This window comes from Rhinoraja longicauda, chromosome 20 (genome assembly GCF_053455715.1).
Source record: "Rhinoraja longicauda isolate Sanriku21f chromosome 20, sRhiLon1.1, whole genome shotgun sequence".
NCBI lineage: Eukaryota > Metazoa > Chordata > Chondrichthyes > Rajiformes > Arhynchobatidae > Rhinoraja > Rhinoraja longicauda.
In genome coordinates this window covers 9,462,911-9,485,448 of record NC_135972.1, presented here as the reverse complement: position 1 = coordinate 9,485,448, position 22,538 = coordinate 9,462,911, and the positions used below count along the sequence as shown (strand labels likewise).

Sequence of the window (22,538 nt, the reverse complement as noted above, 5' to 3'; positions counted from 1 at the left end):
TTGATCATCATTACTTTATTGCACATCTTTCATTCATTTGTTCCATATCTCCCGATATCACCTTAACCAACCTGATCTCCCGGTGGCTCATCACTTCAACTCCCCCTCCCATTCCCAGTCTGACCTTTCTGTCATGGGCCTCCTCCATTGTCATAGTGAGGCGCAGCGCAAATTGGAGGAACAGCATCTCATATTTCGCTTGGGCAGTTTGCAGCAGTATGAACATTGACGTCTCTAACTTCAGATAGTTCCTCTGTCCCTCTCTTTCCCCTCCGCTTCCCAGTTCTCCCACGAGTCTTCCTGTCTCCTATTACATCCTATCTTTGTCCCACCCCCTCCCCTGACATCAGTCTGAAGAAGGGTCTCGACCCGAAACGTCACCCATTCCTTCTCTCCCGAGATGCTGCCTGACCCGCTGAGTTCAGCATTTTGTGTTCACCGTCCATATCTCTCGTTTCCCTTTCACCTGACTCTCAGTCTGAAGAAGGGTCTCGACTCGAAACGTCACTGATTCCTTCTCTGCCGAGATGCTGTCTGACCCATTGAGTAACCTGACCATTGATGCTGCCTGACCTGCTGAGTTACTCCAGCATTTTGTGATACCTTCGATTTGTACCAGCATCTGTAGTTATTTTCCTTCTCACATTGAGTCTTTCCAGTATTTTGTGCCTGCCCCTCAGGTGATCCAGATTAAAACACAAAATGTCAGCTTGGTGTACATGCAACATAGCACAATATGTTCGATGTATACAGTTCCATAGATAGACAATAGACAATAGGTGCAGGAGTAGGCCATTCGACCCTTCGAGCCAGCACCGCCATTCAATGTGATCATGGCTGATCATTCTCAATCAGGACCAATTCAGAGAATTGGCCTTCACTGCCTTCTGAGGCAGAGAATTCCACAGATTCACAACTCTCTGACTGAAAAAGGTTTTCCTCATCTCCGTTCTAAATGGCCTACCCCTTATTCTTGAACTGGTTCTGGACTCCCCCAACATTGGGAACATGTTTCCTGCCTCTAACATGTCCAACCCCTTAATAATCTTATACGTTTCGATAAGATCCCCTCTCATCCTTCTAAATTCCAGTGTATACAAGCCTAGTCGCTCCAGTCTTTCAACATACGCAGGGTAATTTTTTTTTAATGTTCGGTCTCCTCAGCCTGCAATGTCTGTGCCGAACATAAATGTCAGATAAATAAATCTACCCTGCCTGCACATGATCCATATCCTTTAATTCCCTGCATATCCATGTGCCTATTTAAAAGCCTCTTAAATGCCACTGTCGTAACTGCCTCCACCACCACCCCTGACAGCGCATTCCAGTCACCCACCACCCTCTGGGTAAAAAGAAATTACCCTGCACATGTCTTTTAAATTTTACTCCTCTCACCTTAAAACACTGCCCTCCAGTCTTTGACCCTGGGAGAAAGGTTCTGACTGTCTACCCTACCCATCCATCTCATACATTTTATATACTTCTATCAGGTCTCCCCTCAAACCCCCACATTCCAGCGAAAACAACCCAAGTCCGCCCTTATAGCTAAGACCATCTAATCCAAGCAGCTCTTCTGCACCCTCTGAAAGCCCCCGCATCCCTCCTGTAAAGGGGTGACCAGAACTGCACGCAATGCGCTAAATGCACGCTATCCAAAGTGCTGTAGAGCTGCATCGTGTTTTCCTGACTCTTCTACTCGATGGCCCATTGATTGAAAGCAAGCATACCGTACGCCTTCTTTACCTCCACTCAGGATGATATGGACTTGGATCCTGAGATCCCTCTGTACATTAATGCTGGGAAAGGTCTTTCCATTAACTGTATACCTTTCCTTTGCATTCAACTTCCCAAAGTGCGACACCTCACATTTCCTTTGATTAAACTCCACCTGCCATTTCTCTGCCCGTCTCTGTAGCTGGTCTATACCCTGCTATATACTTTGACAGAAATAATTCTGTTGAAAAGTAAGTCAATATCAAAGGAAAATAATAATGTTATGATCTTAATTCTTTTGTCTTCTTACAATGGAATCATAACTCTCTGGAATTATTTGCACAAATGCTCGACCTCTGAAGTGCATTAAAGCAGTGTGTAAGCTGATTGTATTTTCCAAGTGGAGGCATGTCACAATACGAACTTTCAATGGTTCAATGGTGCTGCATATTTACACATGGAGCCGCCGCCATGTTTTGGCGCCATTTCCAAAGTTCAAGGTCTGGCCCACCCACGCACTCGGTCTCCTGGAGCAGTTCCCGATCCAGGCAAGCCCCAGGCTCCTGCAGGGCCTCCTCCATCGCCTTCAACCAGATCGGTCTGCAAACAGAGTCGATGCTCACCATCACCCATCCGTACACTAGTTCTATGCTATCCCATCCTACACACCAGGGGCAATTTACAGAAGCCTATTAACCCAAACCTGCATGTCTTTTGGAATGTGAGAGGAAACTGGAGCACCCGGAGAAAACCCACGTGGTCACAGCGAGAACGTACCGACTCCGGACAGACAGCATCCATGGTCAGGTTGACCCCTGGTAGATAGACACTAAGTGCTGGAGTAACTCAGCGGGTCAGGCAGCATCTCTGGAGAAAAATGATGGGTGACGTTTCGGGATCGGAACCCTTCTCTGAGTCCATATTATTCCATATAACCCGGGCCTCTGGCGTTGTGAGGCAGCAGCTCCATTAGTTCTATCAGTAAAGGGTATGACTTGGTCTCACATGGCCCACATGATCACTGACATTCAATGTTGGACAAGTATGGCTGAGGGCTTTGGCAAATGTTTCCAGTGACAATTTTGCAAGTAAGTCACAACTGCCTGATTCATACTTGGTGGGTGTGACACCAGTTTGTTTTAACCAGAAGCATGTGGCAGGGTGTCAGGGACATCACTGGCTACAAGAGCAGCCCTGCCTGCCCCCACAGTGATATGGCACTGACCAACGAGCTTAACACCTTCTTTGCCCGCTTTGAAACTGACAAAACCACCTTGAGTGGAAGAACCCCAGCCGAGGCGGAGGGACAGGTCTTGCAACTAAGCACACAGGAGGTACAACGCGCTCTGCAAAGGGTCAACCCACGCAAGGCTGCAGGTACAACGCGCTCTGCAAAGGGTCAACCCACGCAAGGCTGCAGGACCGGATGGAGTTCAAGGAAGGGTACTGAAGGACTGTGCTGAACAGCTGGCTGAGGTATTCACCAGGATCTTTAACCTGTCATTATCTCTGGCTACGGTCCCCAAGTGCCTGAAGTCGGCTATCATAGTTCCGGTGCCGAAAAAAGTAAAGATCTCCAACCTGACGACTACCGCCCAGTTGCCCTAACGCCGATAGTCATGAAGTGCTTTGAGAGGCTGGTCCTCTCACACATCAAATCCAGCATCCCTGACTCACTGGACCCACATCAATTTGCATACAGGGCAAATAGATCCACAGAGGACGCCATCTCTCTGGCTCTTCACACTGTCCTGACTCACCTGGAGAGACAGGGCACGTACGTGAGGATGCTATTCATTGACTATAGCTCTGCCTTCAACACGGTCATCCCCACCAAGCTCATCACCAAACTCCACCAGCCGGACTTCCTGCTGGAACGACCGCAGGCAGTGAGAATGGGCCCGCATCTGTCCTCCACTATCACCCTGAGTACCGGCACACCACAGGGCTGTGTTCTGAGCCCCATGCTCTACTCCCTCTTCACACACGACTGTGTTCCTGCATTCGACACCAACACCATTGTCAAGTTTGCAGACGACACAACAGTGATCGGGCTTATCACCAACAGGGATGAAACAAACTATAGAGCTGAGGTGCAGAACCTGGCGGACTGGTGCTCGGATAACAACCTGTCCCTAAATACCACCAAGACCAAGGAGCTGATCATCAACTTCCGTAGGTCACATAACGGGGAATATGCCCCGATCTCTATCAACGGGGACAGTGTGGAGAGAGTGTCCAGCTTCAAGTTTCTGGGCACTCACATTTCGGAGGACCTAACATGGTCCAATAACACTGCTGCGCTGGGCAAGAAGGCACAACAAAGACTGTTCTACCTAAGAACACTGAAAAAGTCTGGTCTACCCCAACAGCTGCTGACGAACTTCTACCGCTGCACCATAGAGAGCATCCTAACACATGGCATCCCTGTGTGGTACCTCAGCTGCATGGAGGCAGAAAGGAAAGCTCTACAGTGGGTAGTCCATAGAGCTCAGCGGGCCATCGGAACACAGCTACCAGACTTGGAGGGCATCTACAACACACGATGCCTCAGAAAAGCCACCAGCATCCACAAAGACTCTTCACACCCCTGCAACAGTCTGTTCGAACTCCTTCCATCGGGCAGACGATACAAGGCCTCTACGCCCGCACCTCCAGACTCAGGAACAGCTTCATCCCCAGGGCCATAGCTGCTATGAACCGGTCCTGCTGAGCCGGATGGTCACAACGCATAGATCAACTTGCACTTTACCCTGTCTAAAACTGTTACAATTGTTTCGTTGGGTTGCTGTTGTCTAAATTACTTAAATTATTGCATCGTATGGGAGGCGCATTCCCAATCTCGTTGTACCCCTGGGTACAATGACAATAAAGATATATTGTATTGTATTGTATTGTTGTATTGTTTTAATGTTTGATCCAACCTGCAGGCCTGGACTTGTACAATGCAGCCTAGTGTCTCTGAATGCTACTGAATTTTCAAAGCTATTAATGGTTGTGGTCAAAAAGGCATTTGACACATTGGCCTTCATCAGTCAGAGTATTGAGTATAAAAGTTGGGAGATCATGTTGCAGTTCTATAAGACGTTGGTGAGGCCACATTTAGAGTATTGTGCTCAGTTCTGGGCACCATGTTATAGGAAAGATGTTGTTAAGCTGGAAAGGGTACAGAGAAGATTTACAAGGATGTTGGCAGGGCTGGTGGGTCCGAGCTATAGGGAGAGTTTGAGTAGGCTGGGACTCTATTCCTTAGAGTGCAGGAGGATGAGGGGTGATCATATAGAGTTGTGTAACATCATGAGAGGAATAGATCAGGTACATGCACAGTGTCTCTTACCCAGACTAGGTGAATCGAGGACCAAAGGGCATAGGTTTAAGGTGAAGGGGAAAAGATTTAATAGGAATCTGAGGGGTAATCTTTTCACACAAAGGGTGGTGGGTGTATGGAATAAGCTGCCAGAGGAGGTAGTTGAGGCAGGGAATATCCCAACATTTAAGAAACATGGATAGGACAGGTTTGGTGGGATATGGACCAAACGTGGGCAGATGGGTCTAGTGTAGCTGGGACATGTTGGCCGGTATGGGCAAGTTGGGCCGAAGGGCCTATTTCCACACTGCATCACTCTATGACTCCATGACTCTATCACATCATTAAGGACAATTAAAAAACTATTAATAATTAAGAAAAGTTTTGATATTAATCAAATGAAAGCATGAGAGGCAAACTCAATTAATTTAAAGCCTGTATCTTGATACTTACCAAGGTCCATATCAGAACTTCATCCCCATTGTAATTGAATGGCCTTTTTGTTCCTACAAAATGGAACAATTTCAGCGGAAAGATGAGCAGGTTTTAAGGTGATGGAGTATCGTTGCAAGTTTGAGGTGAGTAGCGACTAATCTTGAGGCTTCCACGGTGCAATTTAAGGGTTAAACAAATGGAGTTGTCAGCTAAATTAGCAGCACCACATTTGAAACCCTGCTTAAGAAAACAAGTCGATGTTTTTGAAGTCTGCTTAGGCTAACTTGAAGGGACCAGTAAATCGCGAGGCCACCTGCGAGATCACTAAGATAAGCTTTGCCTTCCTAAAGACATCTGAGATTAGCTTGGCATCTGATAGGATACAACTCACATCATTACGGTACCAAGGAGGATAGCTGGTTTTGACACACAGTCACCTGTTGTCCTCAGAAATAAAGTTATATAATAATAATAATAATAATAATAATAATAATAATAATAATAATAATAATAATAATAATAATAATAATAATAACAACAACAACAACAACAACAACAACAACAATAACAATAACAATAACAATAACAATAACAATAACAATAACAATAATAATAATAATAATAATAATAATAATAATAATAATAATAATAATAATAACTTTATTTGTATAGCACTTTTCATACAATGGAATGCAGCCCAAAGTGCTTTTCACGAAAACACAAGTCTAAACAAAAATACAATTTAAAACAGTAAGGCCATAGACAGTTAATAGCATAAAAAGCACAGATTTATATAAAAGTATAAAATAAAGAATACAAAGTTGAGAGTGTAAAAGGACAAAAATCAAAAACACAGGTCAAATACAGAGTCCCATATACTATATGAGCACATAAGCTACTCAGGGGTACGCTGAGGAAAATACAAGAAAGTAAAGGTAATTTTTTCCAACGTCATCAGAAGAAGTGAAGTCAGTTAAAAGCTTGATTGAAAAGATAAGTTTTTAGCTGCCGTTTAAAAATGTCAACTGAGTGGGTGTGTCTCATAGCCCTGGGTAGGGCATTCTGCAGCTTGGGGGCATCATTGAAAAAATGCTGCTTTGCCAATTTTCTTATTGCTGCGGCATTGACAGGCTAACATGTAACTTGTTGGTGGATTTTGAAGGCATCCTGGTAAATAAGGCATTGCAGTAATCAAGTCTGCTTGATATGAAAGCATGTATGAGTTTTTACAGTCATGTTGAGTTAAGAAAGGCCATTCTTTGGCAATATTTCTGAGGTGATAGAAAGCACACTTTGTTACCTTATTTATGTGAGATTTAAAATTAAGATCATCGTCAATTTTTACCCCAGGCTTGTGACTTCTTGTTTAACATAGGCAGTCAAATTTCCCAGTTTACCGAGTAACATCTCCCTCTTGGGTTTTGATCCAAGTAATAACATTTCTATGTTGTCATCGTTGAGTTTAAGAAAGTTAGCATTTGCCCATTTTTTAATGGAAAATAGGCGGGAGGTCAAAGAACTTGAGGCATTTTGCATCAGCGGGTTCGACAGAAAGGTATAACTGAGTGTCATCGGCATAACTTAGAAAATGTACATTTATAAGTGCATGCTACCACTGTAGAGTTTCACCTTCAGCGAGAGAGAGGAGAACTTCACCTTGGGGGAGAGGATATTCTTGCTATTGAGGGCGTGCAGCGTAGGTTTACCAGGTTAATTCCCGGAATGGCGGGTCTGTCATATATTGAAAGACTGGAGCGACTAGGCTTGTATACACTGGAATTTAGAAGGATGAGAGAGGATCTTATCGAAACATATAAGGTTATTAAGGGGTTGGACACGATAGAGGCAGGAAACATGTTCCCAATGTTGGGGGAGTTCAGAAACAGGGGCCACAGTTTAAGAATAAGGGGTAGGCCATTTAGAACGGAGACGAGGAAAAACCTTTTCAGTCAGAGAGTTATAAATCTGTGGAAATCTCTGCCTCCGAAGGCAGTGGAGGCCAGTTCTCCGAATGCATTCAAGAGAGAACTAGATAGAGCTCTTAAGGATAGCGGAGTCAGGGGGTATGGGGAGAAGGCAGGAATGGGGTACTGATTGAGAATGATCAGACATGATCACATTGAATGGTGGTGCTGGCTCGAAGGGCCGAATGGCCTATTCCTGCACCTATTGTCTATTGTCTATTGTCTATTGAGAGATAGGAACTCACCCAGAAGGAGAGAGGGAGATAGATAGAGAGAGAGAGAGAGAGAGAGCTTGGACTGTGATGTGAAGCTGGTACCAGCCAGTGCGGAGAGGAGTCTCGAACACATAGAGCAGCATGAGACCTGTTATTTTGTATTGTTACTTTATTGATAGTTTTTTTTTTTTTTACTTGTACTTTGCCTTAATAAATAGTTATTAGTGCTCTGCAGGATGTACTTTCTCCATTCATTGATCCGAATCCTTGAATCCTGCAGATATTTTGTTAAGTCCTAAACCTGGATGCATTTGTGCAGCAAAGTGTTGGGAAATAAAAACCATGATTAATAATGTTCTAAGTGCTATGTCTAACACAATTATGAACCATTTGTATGGTTGAACAAATATGTTTTAATTACACCTGACCCAGAGAGGAAATATTCATCCCTTACCTTTTGGTATTTGTATTTTGATATTTGTTTTAATTCATTTAAAAATTTAATACATGTAATATTTTTCGAAATTGTTCTTTTGTGATGTAAAGACACATTTTCATTACATTGGCCCTTGGAGGAACTATTCATCACAAAGGTCTTTGTTTTAGTTTATTTCAGACTTAATCCATTCATTATTTTTCCGAATTTGTTCTTTTGTGAAGTGCAGATATATTTTCATTACACCTGGCCCAGAGTGAAAACGTTCATCCCATTGGTTTTTGTTTTAGTTTATTTCAAATTTAAAATCTGTTCTTTCGTGGAGGATCGTTGTAAGGTTAGGCATTGAAAAGAGTGGGCATTCTTGAAGCAAGTTTGTCTTGATGGTGAACAGGTTAATCAGTAAACCTTCTAAACCTTCTCATCGCTGATTGCAACATTGCGCACACACCTTTTTTTCCTGCTATTCCACAGCACATTAGAAATTTCTAAATTATTCTTAATCTTTTTCTCTGCAAAATGTCATTCAATTTCCCTGTCTACATTAAGTAGCGTTTATACCAAAACAAGAAGGCATCAGAAAAAAATCCGGCTGAATCCGGCCATTGCGTGGGTTGTTTCACTTTAAGCATATGCACATTTTTACTTTCAGTCTGTTTTAATCAGAGGCAAGTTCTCTTCAAGGTGCCATGGTTCAGGATCGTTGGTGTTTGCAGCCATTGCTGTGGTTCACTTTAACTAACCTTTTCCTGGGTGCTTCTGCTGTGGATCATGTCCCGGTGCTGGTGTGGTCGACGTTTGGGTGAGTTTCTGAACAAAGTCTAATTAATACCAATAGTGTTTTTCCCATCTGGAAAGTTACCAAGTTTCAAGCTCCTTATATTCATGGAAATGTACTATTGACCAGTAGCTGCCGGAAAACCAAGTTCGAAGCTGAACAAAAGTCACAATTATTGAAAAGTGTCAGGAAAAAAATTCCAGATCTAATTTAAAGTAGTTTGTCTGAAGTGTTGGGCTAACATTCTTTGGGTAAATTGCCGGCTTCAACTTCAAAATGGTGCTGTTCAGGGAATATTAACTTCACCAACATTGTTTTATAGACAATAGACAATAGGTGCAGGAGTAGGCCATTCGGCCCTTCGAGCCAGCACCGCCATTCAATGTGATCATGGCTGATCATTCTCAATCAGTACCCCGTTTCTGCCTTCTCCCCACACCCCCCTGACTCCGCTATCCTTAAGAGCTCTATCTGGCTCTCTCTTGAAAGCATTCAGAGAATTGGCCTCCACTGCATTCTGAGGCAGAGAATTCCACAGATTTACAACTCTCTGACTGAAAAAGTTTTTCCTCATCTCCGTTCTAAATGGCCTACCCCTTATTCTTAAGCTTTGGCCCCTGGTTCTGGACTCCCCCAACATTGGGAACATGTTTCCTGCCTCTAACGTGTCCAACCCCTTAATAATCTTATGTGTTTCAATAAGATCCCCTCTCATCCTAAATTCCAGTGTATACAAGCCTAGTTGCTCCAGTCTTTCAACATACGACAGTCCCGCCATTCCGGGAATTAACCTAGTAAACCTACGCTGCACGCCCTCAATAGCAAGAATTATCTTTCCTCAAATTTGGAGACCAAAACTGCACACAATACTCCAGGTGCGGTCTTACTAGGGCCCTGTACAACTGCAGAAGGACCTCTTTGCTCCTATACTCAACTCCTCTTGTTATGAAGGCCAACATTCCATTGGCTTTCTTCACTGCCTGCTGTACCTGCATGCTTCCTTTCAGTGACTGATGCACTAGGACACCCAGATCTCGTTTTCTCTATCACGTCTGAATATCACAAGAAGAAGAGGCAACAGACTGTGTGATTTCCAGTTAACTTTTGAACTCTACTTAACTAGTTGTGTGAGTGTTTGTAGCGACCAGTGTTTTTCATTTTCTTTCGTGGTTCTTGAACGAAGAAAAATCTTCCAAAAATCCTGCAATGCTGGTGATATTGACTTATTCTGAGCATACTTAAGTCAAAAAGGAATACTACTATTTATGGTTATGTGTTTGCAAAAAACTGTGGGGCACAATGATTGAGCCATGGTGCATAGCTACGCTCCAAGGGTTTATTAATCAGAAATCCAAGGATTCAGAAATCTAGGATCAGCATTGATACATAAAGTCAGTCTGGAAGAATTACACAAGGCTTTAACACAATTAAACAAAAGGGGCGGCAGCGGTGGTGCAGCGTTAGAGTTGCTGCCTTACAGCACCAGAGACCAGGGAAGGTTCCTGACTGCGGGTGCTGTCTGTACAGAGTTTGTACGATCTCCCCGTGACCTGCGTGGATTTTCTCTGGGAGCTCCGGTTTCCTCCCACACTCCAAAGACGTTCAGCTTTGTAGACTCATTGGTTTTGATAAAATGGTAAATTGTCCCGAGGGTGTGTAGGACAGTGTTAGTGTATGGGGAACGCTGGTCGGCCGAGGACTTGGTTGGCCGAAGGGCCTGATTCCACACTGTATCTCTAAACTAAACTAAACTAAAATATGCCAGAGTTCTGTTTGAACTGTCAACTTGTTAGTATCCAGTAAACAGAAGATCCCTCCCTGGTCAGTGTGGTTGCCTCACCACAAATACCTGCTTGACTGGTAATGGGCAGTAATTGTGTACAGTAACAACTTTTACTTCTTAAAAGCTGTCCAAAAACCGCCTCATGGGGGGGAGGGGGGGGGGGGGGGGCTGAATGATTCCTAAGACCTTCATTGGAATAATTGTGTGACTTCGTACAATCATACAATATAATCAAAAGAATGTACGTGCTATCGATGGAGTGGATTCACTGGAAGAGTTTGAGAAAACAACTGCCCACTCCTTTATCTTACACTCTTGACATTAGATTCTTGACGTTATCTTGGCTTCTGCTCCATTTCTCCTTTGGCAAATATCTATTCCTGGAATATGTCCACAGTTTCCTCCTTGCTCTACCCCCTCCTTTCTCTTTCTTGCTAATTTTTAGGCGTTATATAGTTATGTTTTTTAAATATATAAAAGCTGCAAGTAAAATCCATAAAACCCAATGGAAATATTGATCTGCATCACAATAAGCTGCTGGACAGAAGTATCTTTGGGACTGTGGGTAGAGACCTTCTGTTTGCCCTTAAAAAGTAAATTAGCGACTAATTACCACTGAGATTACTCCATTCTCCCCATTGCGGACATTGGACTTTGCCTCTGGAACTGATGATCTACAGTGCTATTAACTTGACATCATGATCAGACAATAGACAATAGACAATAGGTGCAGGAGGAGGCCATTCGGCCCTTCGAGCCAGCACTGCCATTCAATGTGATCATGGCTGATCATTCTCAATCAGTACCCCGTTTCTGCCTTCTCCCCATACCCCCTGACTCCGCTATCCTTAAGAGCTCTATCTAGCTCTCTCTTGAATGCATTCAGAGAATTGGCCTCCACTGCCTTCTCAAACATGGCCCTTCAGCCCACAAACATTGTGGGCTGAAGGGCCAGTTCCTGTGCTGTACTGTTTTAAGTTCTATTTTCTAATGCTGAGAACTATATTGTGCACTCTGTATCATCCCCTTTGTTCTGCTAATTGTACTTGAGTATGACTTGATTGTATTTATGTATAGCATTATCTGATCTGATAGCACGCAAAACAAAGCTTTCCACTGTACCTCGGTACACGTGACAATAATAAACCTAAACCTAAACAATGGAAGGGAGATGTGCAGAAGGCTGAAGTCAGAAGAGTGGATTATTCTGGAGAAGACATTGAGGACAGGGGAAAAGGGGGGGAAAAAAAATCAATAATGGAGATTCAGTAGATAGTGCGGTTTTAAACATGTGACATTGAGAAACAAGGACCCAATATAAGTCAGGAAGAGATGAAGTGATGGATGATGACACCATTCAAGTTAACAGCACTTTGTATGTGAAAAAAACAAACTGTTGGTGGAACTTGTGTAAGAAGGAACTGCAGATGCTGGTTTAAACCGAAGAAAGACACAAAAGGCGGGAGTAACTCAGCGGGACAGGCAGCATCTCTGGAGAGAAGGAATGGGTGACGTTTTGGGTCGAGACCCTTCTTCAGACTGGTTAGGGATAAGGGAAACGAGAGACATAGACGGTGATGTGGAGAGATAAAGAACAATGAATGAAAGATATGTAAAAAAAGTAACGATGATAAAGGAAACAGGCCATTGTTAGCTGTTTGTAGGGTGAAAATGAGAAGGGTTTGTTGGGTCAGGCAGGATCTGTTAGAACAATGGAGACATGATGTTTCAAATTGGGAACTTTCTTTAGTTCAAAGTTGTTAAACCAGCTTAGTTCCTCTGAGCACAAAAAGTCAGAAGGGCCTTGTGCATTTAAATAAAGGATAACTCCTGAGCTTTTTCTAGATCCCTAACAATATACTGGCACTAAATTACAAGGACATTAAACATTCCTGGCAACTTTAAGACCAGAGATTTTCTTTTCAACAACTAATATTCCAATGCAGATAGAATTGAAGAAAGTTATTGGAAATTAAGATAAATATTGACATTAAATGCTACGCGCATTTGTTTTAATAGTAAAAACAGTAATTGATTTTGTTGTTCCTGGTGAAATATGAAAATTACTTCCTTTTCCATTATATTGAACTGTATTTATATTTTAAGTACATTTTTTAATAATAGCTACAAGAGGCACAACATCTTTTTGAAATGGTTTGTGTATACTGCAGCTCTTTATGGAATCTGGAAAAAAAACCACACGAAGGTCATATCATTAAAAACGAGGAACTACAAACATTCCTGAAACCAATTTTTAACCAAGGTTCCCAGAACGTTGTGCTGTTTCTTCAGAATGAGGTTAGTGAAGGCTATTTATAACATCAAGGTTTATGCCCAAAGTTTTTGTTAAGTGCGCTGCGATGTGTACTCCTTGACCTTTCTGTTTGCTTCATAGCTTAGTGTTGAAGACTTCACACAGTATGGCCCCCAAAATGGAGATGATGAAACATTCGGCAATGTACAGGTAAATATGGCCATGCTGCAGTTAGTTGGCATTTGGCTGAATATGAAATTGAACTAATGTAAGTGGAGTTGATGATTCAACACTTGTAAACCTCAGGTAATAAAGACAAAAACATCGTTTCTGTCCTGAGAATTCCATTAAATTGCAATAACGCGTGACAGATATTTTACAAAACATTAAAAATGGGGGAACAAAATCGCGTTGCATTTGTATAGATCCGTTCATTTGGTTTAGTTTAGTTTAAAGATAGAGCATGGAAGCAGGCCCTTCGGCCCACCGAGTCCGTGCTGACCAACGATCACCTGTACACTAGGAGCAAAGAGGTCCTTCTACAGTTGTACCGGGCCCAGGTGAGACCGCACCTGGAGTACTGTGTGCAGTTTTGGTCTCCAAATTTGAGGAAGGATATTCTTGCTATTGAGGGCGTGCAGCATAGGTTCACTAGGTTAATTCCCGGAATGGCGGGACTGTCGTATGTTGAAAGGCTGGAGCAATTAGGCTTGTCTACACTGGAATTTAGAAGGATGAGGGGGGATCTTATTGAAACATATAAGATAATTAGGGGATTGGACACATTAGAGGCAGGAAACATGTTCCCAATGTTGGGGGAGTCCAGAACAAGGGGCCACAGTTTAAGAATAAGGGGTAGGCCATTTAGAACGGAGATGAGGAAGAACTTTTTCAGTCAGAGGGTGGTGAAGGTGTGGAATTCTCTGCCTCAGAAGGCAGTGGAGGCCAGTTCGTTGGATGCTTTCAAGAGAGAGCTGGATAGAGCTCTTAAGGATAGCGGAGTGAGGGGGTATGGGGAGAAGGCAGGAACGGGGTACTGATTGAGAGTGATCAGCCATGATCGCATTGAATGGCGGTGCTGGCTCGAAGGGCTGAATGGCCTACTCCTGCACCTATTGTCTATTGTCTATTGTCTATTATCTATTGTCTATCCTACACATTAGGGACAATTTACAGAAGATAATTAACCTACAAACCTGCATGTTTTTGTAATGTGGGAGCACCCAGATTGTCCTTTCTGGTATTAACCAGCACCTGTAGTTCTTTGTTTCTACCATTTCCAGCAGGCATGTTTACAGTCTGAAGAAGGGTCTCGACCCAAAACGTCACCCATTCCTTCTCTCCAGAGATGCTGCCTGTCCTGCTAAGTTACTCCAGCATTTTGTATCTATCTTCGGTTTAAACTAGCATCTGCAGTTCCTTCCTATATGTTTACTTTAATGATGTTTATAAGCGAAGATTCAAGTAACTATTCATTGTTCTGTAGCGGGTCTGGACGCGACAGGAATCAGGCCAGACGCCAGGTAAGAATTAACAATAACTTTAATGCAGTATCTGAACATTCACTCACTTCAGTCACCCGCACGAGTAAACTCAAGCCCCTTCCCAACAAACCCCGTGGCCCCAGACCAGTCTGTTCCCAGGGGAATGACCCAGGGAGTGGCCTAATCCCCCCTGTCCACTCAGTGCCGAGGGGAATGACCCAGGGAGTGGTCTAGCCCCCGGGCACCGCCACAGTTCCTTAAAAAGCATGTACACAGAATGCCAGGGAAATATTATGAATGAGAATCTTTTCAGTAAGTATAATGCTGATTTTGAATATGTCAGAGCTGATTTTATTATTTAATATGAAGCAAATTTTAGTATAACACCAACGTGAGTTTCTTCCAAGATAACTGTGAGTGGCTCTGTAGGAGAGGGAATAACTGCATGTCTAATTCACTAACTCACTCCAGAGGATTATATTGCAGCTATTAATTTTCTTAGCATTGATCAAATACATGGACCACTAAGTCTATAACGCCTAAAGAGATTATTCAAGGCAGAATAAGACCGTCATGAACTCAGCATTTAAATAATGATGAATAATGAAAATTAGTTTTCTCATCTTAAGTTTCTGGTCTCTGAAGCAGCAGATGTCACTGCCAAAACTGGTTAAGATGAATGATTTATCACAATTAATCCAAGTTTAAATGCAACCTACCAGAGACTGGAGCGATTATTCATAAACTGTGAAATGTTTGTATAAGCTAACTTTCTAATCTTTGACAAATCATTAAAATCAGCAACTCCGGCGGCACAGGGTAATTGGGTACACCTCTCCTTTGGTCAAGTTCCACTTATGCAACGAGTTGTGACTGAAGTCTTTACATCAGGGTGGGTAATTTACATGTAAGGAAATGAAAAATGGCTTGCAAGGCATCACAGGGTGCACATTAGATTATAAGGTCATAAGTGACAGGAGCAGAATTAGGCCCTTCGGCCCATCGAGTCTACTCTGCCATTCAAGCATGGCTGATCTATCTCTCCCTCCTATCCCCATTCTCCTGCCTTCTCCCCATAACATTGGGCCAGAATGTCTGCTGCCCGCACTATCTTTACAACGACACTTAGACTTTTTTGTGATCTAATGGAACCAAAAATATTTTCAAGCCTTGAGCAGAGCACAAACTGCTGGAGGAACTCAGCGGGGCAGGCAGCATCTGTGCATCCATTTAGCCCATCAAATCCACTCCGCCATTCAATCGTGGCTGATCTGTCTCGCCCTCCTAACTCCATTCTCCTGCCTTCCCCCCTTGAACTCTGACACCTGAACTAATCAAGAATAGACAATAGACAATAGACTAAAGGTGCAGGCATAGGCCATTCGGCCCTTCGAGCCAGCACCGCCATTCAATGTGATCATGGCTGATCATTCTCAATCAGTACCCCGTTCCTGCCTTCTCCCCATACCCCCTGACTCCGCTATCCTTAAGAGCTCTATCTAGCTCTCTCTTGAATGCATTCAGAATCTATCTATCTCTGCCTTAAATATATCGACTAACTTAACCTCCACAGCATTCTGAGGCAAAGAATTCCACAGATTCACCACCCTCTCTCTGAAGAAATTCCTCCTCATCTTCTTTCTAAAAGAACATCCTTAAATTCTGAGGCTGTGACCTCTAGTCCTAGACTCTCCCACTAGTGGAAACATCCTCTCCACATCCACTCTATCCAAGCCTTTCACTATTCTGTACGTCTCAATGAGGTCCCCCCTCATTCTTCTAAGCTCCAGCGAATATAAGCCAAGTGCCGTCAAATGCTCTTTGGTGTGTGGGAGGAAACCGGAGCACCTGGACAAAACCCACGCGGTCACAAGGTGAACATACAAACTCCGTACAGACAGCACCCATAGTTAGGATCAAACCTAGGTCTCTGGCTCTGTAAGGCAGCAGCTCTACCGCTGCGCCACCGTGCCGCCCCTTAATGGGGGTCAATAGACAAATTCAAAAACAGTTAAATATATTTGCATAATAAAATATGAAAAATTATATTAGAATAATGAATTTCGTTAAAATACATTTAAGTGATAAAAATGAAAAACATTGAGATTTAAAATAATAATAAAGAAAATCACTTGTGTAGGAAGGAACTGCAAATACTGATTTATAACGCTGTGGTAACTCAGTGAGTTTGGCAGCATCTCTGGAGAAAAGCACTAGGTGACATTTCGGGTGGACTCTCAATCTGAAGAAGGGTCTTGACCCGAAACGTCACCGATTCCTTTTCTCCAGAGATGCTGCCTGACCCGCAGAGTTACTCCACCATTTTGTGTCTACTTTAAAGAAAACCACTTCTTTGATCTTTTTTTATTTTGTGTTGTCAATCCCAATTGAATGGGTGGGACAACATTAGAAATGGCAGCCTTGGCTGACAAGTAGCTGACAAGTAGCTGAGAAGCTGGATGTGAATTGCTTCTGAAGGAAAGAGCCAAAGTGCTGGAGTAACTCAGTGGGTCAGGCAACATCTCCGGAGAACATGGATAGGTGACGTTTTGGGTCGGGACCCTTCTTCAGACTTCACTTCCGGCCTGCAGCTTAGTTTTCTGAGTTAAACCCCTAGACAATCCTGGTGGTCCAGTGTGGATAGAGAGGTTAAATGTGCCAGCATCTCAGTTTCAGTTCAGTTTATTGTCACGTGTACCGAGCGAGGTACAGTGAAAAGCTTTTGTTGCATGCTAACCAGTCAGTGGAAAGACAATACATGATTACAATCGAGCCATCCACAGTGTGCAGAGACATGATAAGGGATTTAGGTTTAGATTTTTTAGATTTAGATTTAGAGATACAGCGCGGAAACAGGCCCTTCGGCCCACCGAGTCCGCGCCGCCCGGCGATCCCCGCACATTAACACTATCCTACACCCACTAGGGACAATTTTTTCATTTACCCAGTCAATTAACCTACAAACCTGTACGTCTTTGGAGTGTGGGAGGAAACCGAAGATCTCGGAGAAAACCCACGCAGGTCACGGGGAGAACGTACAAACTCCATACAGACAGCGCCCATAGTCAGGATCGAACCTGAGTCTCTGGCGCTGCATTCACTGTAAGGCAGCAACTCTACCGCTGCGCCACTGTGCCGCTCTTAGTGCGAGGTAAAGCCAGTAATGTTTGAGAGGAGATTAAGAGAGTCATAGTTAAAGTAAGAAATATTGCTGTCGGAGTAGAGATTTAAAAAGTGTAGAGCGATTGTAATATGTGATTGTAGATCTGCTACTGTTGCCAGCACACACATAGTTTCCGGGGTTGGGCACCATCTTGGTCCATTTCAGCTCACCTCTGCCCAGGCATAGAAGTCAGGAACAACTTTGCACAGGCATATAAGTCAGGACCAGGTGTGTTACTGCATGCCTTTGTGTCAATTAGCTTGGAGCTTCTTACTGCAATTGGAAAATGGGGAGGAAAAGAAAAGAATCTTAGCAATTATTACTACTGGAAGGGTTTTCGACTGCTCCTTCCTAACCCAATTTACTTGAAGCTTTTATTCTGATTTATCTACCGATCAGACACTTACTTAGTTTTAAACTACAGAATTAATTTGAAAGGGAGTCAAATTAAAACTCTGTTCAGGAATGTTTTAAGTAATCATGTAATATGAAACAAGCAAGATGGCATCGACTTCACTGTGACTTAATAGGTGATGCATCAATTCAATCACAGTAATGGAAAACAACAATTCAGAAGCAGCTGAAGAACAGGGACATAATGGGGGAAAAAATGCAAAGTCTGCAAATCCAATTAGACTGGTGCACAAATTTTAATTAAGTTAAACTTATTTTATTCTTATGTATGTGGTGTTGCTGGCAAGGTTAGCATTTAATATCTATCTCTAATTGTTCTTGAGTGGTGCAGCGGTAGAGTTGCTGCTTCACAGCGCCAGAGACCCGGGTTCGATGCTGACTACGGGTGCTGTCTGTATGGAGTTTGTACGTTCTCCCCGTGTCCGCGTCGGTTTTCTCCCGGAACAGACAGCACAGTGCAGGTGCCCAGAGTTAATAATAATAATAATAATGCATTTTATTTATATAGCGCTTTTCATGTACTCAAAGACGCTTTACAGAGATTTTGAGAACATAGGGAAATGAATAAATAGATAAATAAGTAAATAAATAAATGAACAGAGAAAGGAGACAGAAGGTGAGGTGACCTTCAGTGGTTGAAGGCAGTACTGAACAGGTGAGACTTCAGCGATGTTTTGAATGTGGTGAGTGTGGAGGAGTCTCTAACGGTTTGGGGTAGTGAGTTCCATAGGGTGGGAGCAGCGATGGAGAAAGCCCTGTCCCCCCAGGATCTGAGTTTGGTCCGGATGTGGGGGGATAGGAGATTGGCAGCGGCAGAGAGGAGGGTGCAGGTGGGAGTGTGCCTGTGGAGGAGGTCGTTCAGGTAGGATGGGGCCAGGATATGGAGGGCTTTGTAGGTTATGAGGAGGATTTTGTACTGGATTCTCTGGGGGATGGGGAGCCAGTGGAGTTTATAAAGTACGGGGGTGATATGGTCACGGATCGAGGTGTGTGTGAGTAGACGGGCAGCGGAGTTTTGAATGTATTGAAGTTTATTGATGATTTTTGAGGGTGCGCCATAGAGGAGGCTGTTGCAGTAGTCCAGACGGGAGGTGATGAAGGCGTGGATGAGGGTTTCTGCAGCTGTGGAGGAGAGGGATGGATGGAGACGGGCAATGTTTTTGAGGTGGAAGAAGGCTGTCTTTGTGATGTGTTTGATGTGTTTGTCGAAGGAGAGGGTTTGATCAAGGATGATTCCAAGATTCCGGATGTGAGGTGAGGTGGATACTGGGAGACCATCAATGTTGAGGATGAAGTTTTGAGTGGATTAGAGTTGTATCTAATATCCAGCTAAGGCTTGAGCTAAGACTCCTAAAGATTCAGAATGAATGGGTACTTTTTGCATCGATTCCCCTGTATTTACAACCAAATATTGCACGCATGTATTTAGTCAGTTTATTGGCTTGCCCTGCAATCTGCATGAATTTGTGAATATGCACTTTCAGATCCAAGCAGCATCCTCCTCAAAATAGAATCATTTCTGTTCATGTGCTTCTCTATGTTTTTCCCCCGCAATTGAATCATTTTAGACTTAAACACATTTTGCCATCTCTTACTTCATCAAGGCATTTAGGTTGAATTTAAGCAGTTTCACCAAGGCCTGCTGGATCTCCCGGTTGCTATCTACTTCCCATTCCCAGATTGACCTTGCTGTCCTGGACTGCCTCCATTGCCAGAGTGGAGCCTAATGTAAACTGGTGGAACACCATCTCATGTTCCGCTCGGACAGCTTACATCCGAATGGTATAGAAACATAGAAAATAGGTGCAGGAGGAGGCCATTCGGCACTTCGAGCCAGCACCGCCATTCATTGTGATCATGGCTGATCATCCCCAACAGTAACCTGTGCCCAACCTATCCCCATACCACTTGATTCCACTAGCCCCTGGAGCTCTATCTATCTCTCTCTTACATTCATCCAATGATTTGGCCTCCACTGCCCTCTGTGGCAGAGAATTTCACATATTCACAACTCCCTAGATGAAAAAGTTCCTTCTCACTTCAGTTTGAATTCTACAATTTTGGATAACGCTCCCTTTTCCTCCTCCCACTCTTCTCTTTGCCCCACTTGGGCTTACATCTATTTCTCTCACTATCTCAGCCCACTTTCTCCTTCCCCCCATCCCCTTCCACCTTCCTCTGGCTTCACATTTCTCACTTCTTCTTTCTTTGCCTCACATTCCTTTGTCTCCTTTTTATCTCTGTCCACCCATATCCCAATCAACCCCCCCCCCCCCTTCTCCTTCAATGATTTGTCACTTGCTAGGCTTTGACCCACCCCAATCTGTTTTTGAGCTTTCTCCTCCCTACTACAATTAGTGTGAAGAAGGGACCCAACCCATAATGTCACCTGTCCATATCCCTCAGATATGGTGACATTTTGGGTCGGGACCCTGCAGTAGCATGGTCTTATTTCTGATGACGTATTCTTTATCATATGCTGTTGGTTCTTGATTTGCAAGATGTTTTTTCAGCTATTTATGCTATAGCTCTTTATAGAAGCAGATGCACCAGTGATTTTTAGGAGTCATTCAGACAAGCACACGAGTAGACCGGGAGGAGAGGGATAGGGACAATGTGCTGGCAGGTAGGTGGAACTAGTTTAAATTGGCATTATGAGTGAGTGAAGGAGCTATTTCTATGTTATAGTGCCACGGAATTGTGTGTTCTATGCTCTATTTGCAAGTTGTGGTCATGCTCCTTCTGATCACACAATCTGATTACTGATTTCAATGCTTCATGTTTAGAAATGCAATACTGCTAGATGGCGTTAGATGGCGCTACACGTCCTACAATTACAACAATATCTATGCTTCAAAGTACTTAATTGTCTGTAGAACTCATTGAAAGTACTGAAAGGCATGTGAAAAATGTAATATAAAACCATCTTCGCTTTTTCCTATAAGTTTCCGCGCTGTATCTCTAAAAACTAAGTTGTTTGAAACTAGCCATTTACCTCCAGACCAATGATTATATTTTCTTTCCTTTTGTTTCGGTTCTCTTTCCTTACTCTAATGTTTTACCTCATGAAAACAAGTTCGATTTTTAACATTTCTAAATAGCTCATACTTTATGTAAAAACAATTCCAACTTTAAACTTGAACGAGCTAAACTATCTGGGTGTTTGGAAGGACCACCAAATAAGGTCAACTAAGGTCACTGAAGGTTATTGTATCTTTTAAAATGCGACTTTAATCTGTTAATATATTTTAAAATACCCCATTTCTTAACTTATTTGAAGGAAGGAACTGCAAATGCTTCCGAAGATGGACACTAAAAGCTGGAGTAGATCAATGGGTCAGACAGCATCTCTGGTGAGAAGGAATGGGTGACGTTTCGGGTCGAGACCCTTCTTCAGTCTGAAGAAAGGTCTAGTCCCCAAACGTCACCCAGAGATGCTGTCTGACCCATTGAGTTACTCCAGCTTTTTGTGACTATCTTAACTTAATTGTTTGGGACACAGTTTCTTACCATTTCCTGGCATAAGATACTCATGTATAAATACACCAATCTTCATTTTTTACAATGCTTTGGGCCAAATGAACAAAGCAAAGGTTTACTTATCCATTTTTGCATTGGTTTGCTATATTTTTAATGGATGAATCAAATGTAATTTAATCGTTTAATAGTGCTTTATTAGTCACATATGCAACTGCACAGTGAAATTACTTTTGCATATATTACACATGCAGGCGCCATTATTCAAAATGGCCAGCCCGCATGCTTGATGTACTGGAGCAGTTTCGGTGAACCAATGTCCCTCTCCTCTTCTTACTTTGTTAAATATAATAATTAATAATTTCTAAAAATAAATTACATTAAATTAATTTACCTAATTATTTCTCCACATGAATAAAATAAAATATTTCTGAACAGATTCCAATATTAGCCGAGTTGCTTTATTTCTCACCTTTTCTTCCACCTGCATTAAAATGTGATAAACTCCAATTTGCTTGCTAATTGTGAAATTGAACATTTTTTCTCATTGGCCTAATTGAATTTTTTAAATAAATCATGCTTCTTTGCAGACAAAATCTCAGTCTTAATCCATGACTGGGTGTTTAGCATTACCACATCACCTTGCTTTACTGGGTGTAAGAAAATAACTGCAGATGCTGGTACAAATCGAAGGTATTTATTTCACAAAATGCTGGAGTAACTCAGCAGGTCAGACTGAAGAAGGGTCTCGACCCGAAACGTCACCCATTCCTTCTCTCCTGAGATGCTGCCTGACCCGCTGAGTTACATCCAGCATTTTGTAAAATAAATACCTGCTTTACTGGGTGGCACGGTGGCGCAGTGGTAGAGTTGCTGCCTTACAGCGCCAGAGACCCATGTTCAATCCTGACCATGGGTGCTGTCTGTACGGAGTTTGTACGTTCTCTCTGTGATCGCATGGGTTTGCTCCGGGTGCTGCAGTTTCCCCCCCCCCACACTCCAAAGACTGACAGGTTTGTAGGTTAATTGGCTTCGGTAAAATTGTAAATGGTCCCCAGTATGTGGTATGGTGCTGGTGTACGGGGTGATCGCTGGTCGGCACGGACTCGGTGGGT

General features: G+C 43.0%; 1 protein-coding gene across 1 annotated transcript in view; it reads left to right on the top strand.

Moving 5' to 3' along the window:
- The first annotated feature begins 8,759 nt into the window (after positions 1-8,759).
- The window catches only part of LOC144603358 (V-type proton ATPase subunit S1-like), a 37,373-nt gene continuing 23,594 nt past the window's right edge, over positions 8,760-22,538 (top strand). The window contains exons 1-3 of the mRNA XM_078416507.1: positions 8,760-8,872; positions 12,803-12,929; positions 13,027-13,095. Of these exons, the coding sequence (XP_078272633.1) occupies positions 8,760-8,872; positions 12,803-12,929; positions 13,027-13,095 (309 nt within the window). The remainder of the gene's footprint in view (positions 8,873-12,802; positions 12,930-13,026; positions 13,096-22,538) is intronic.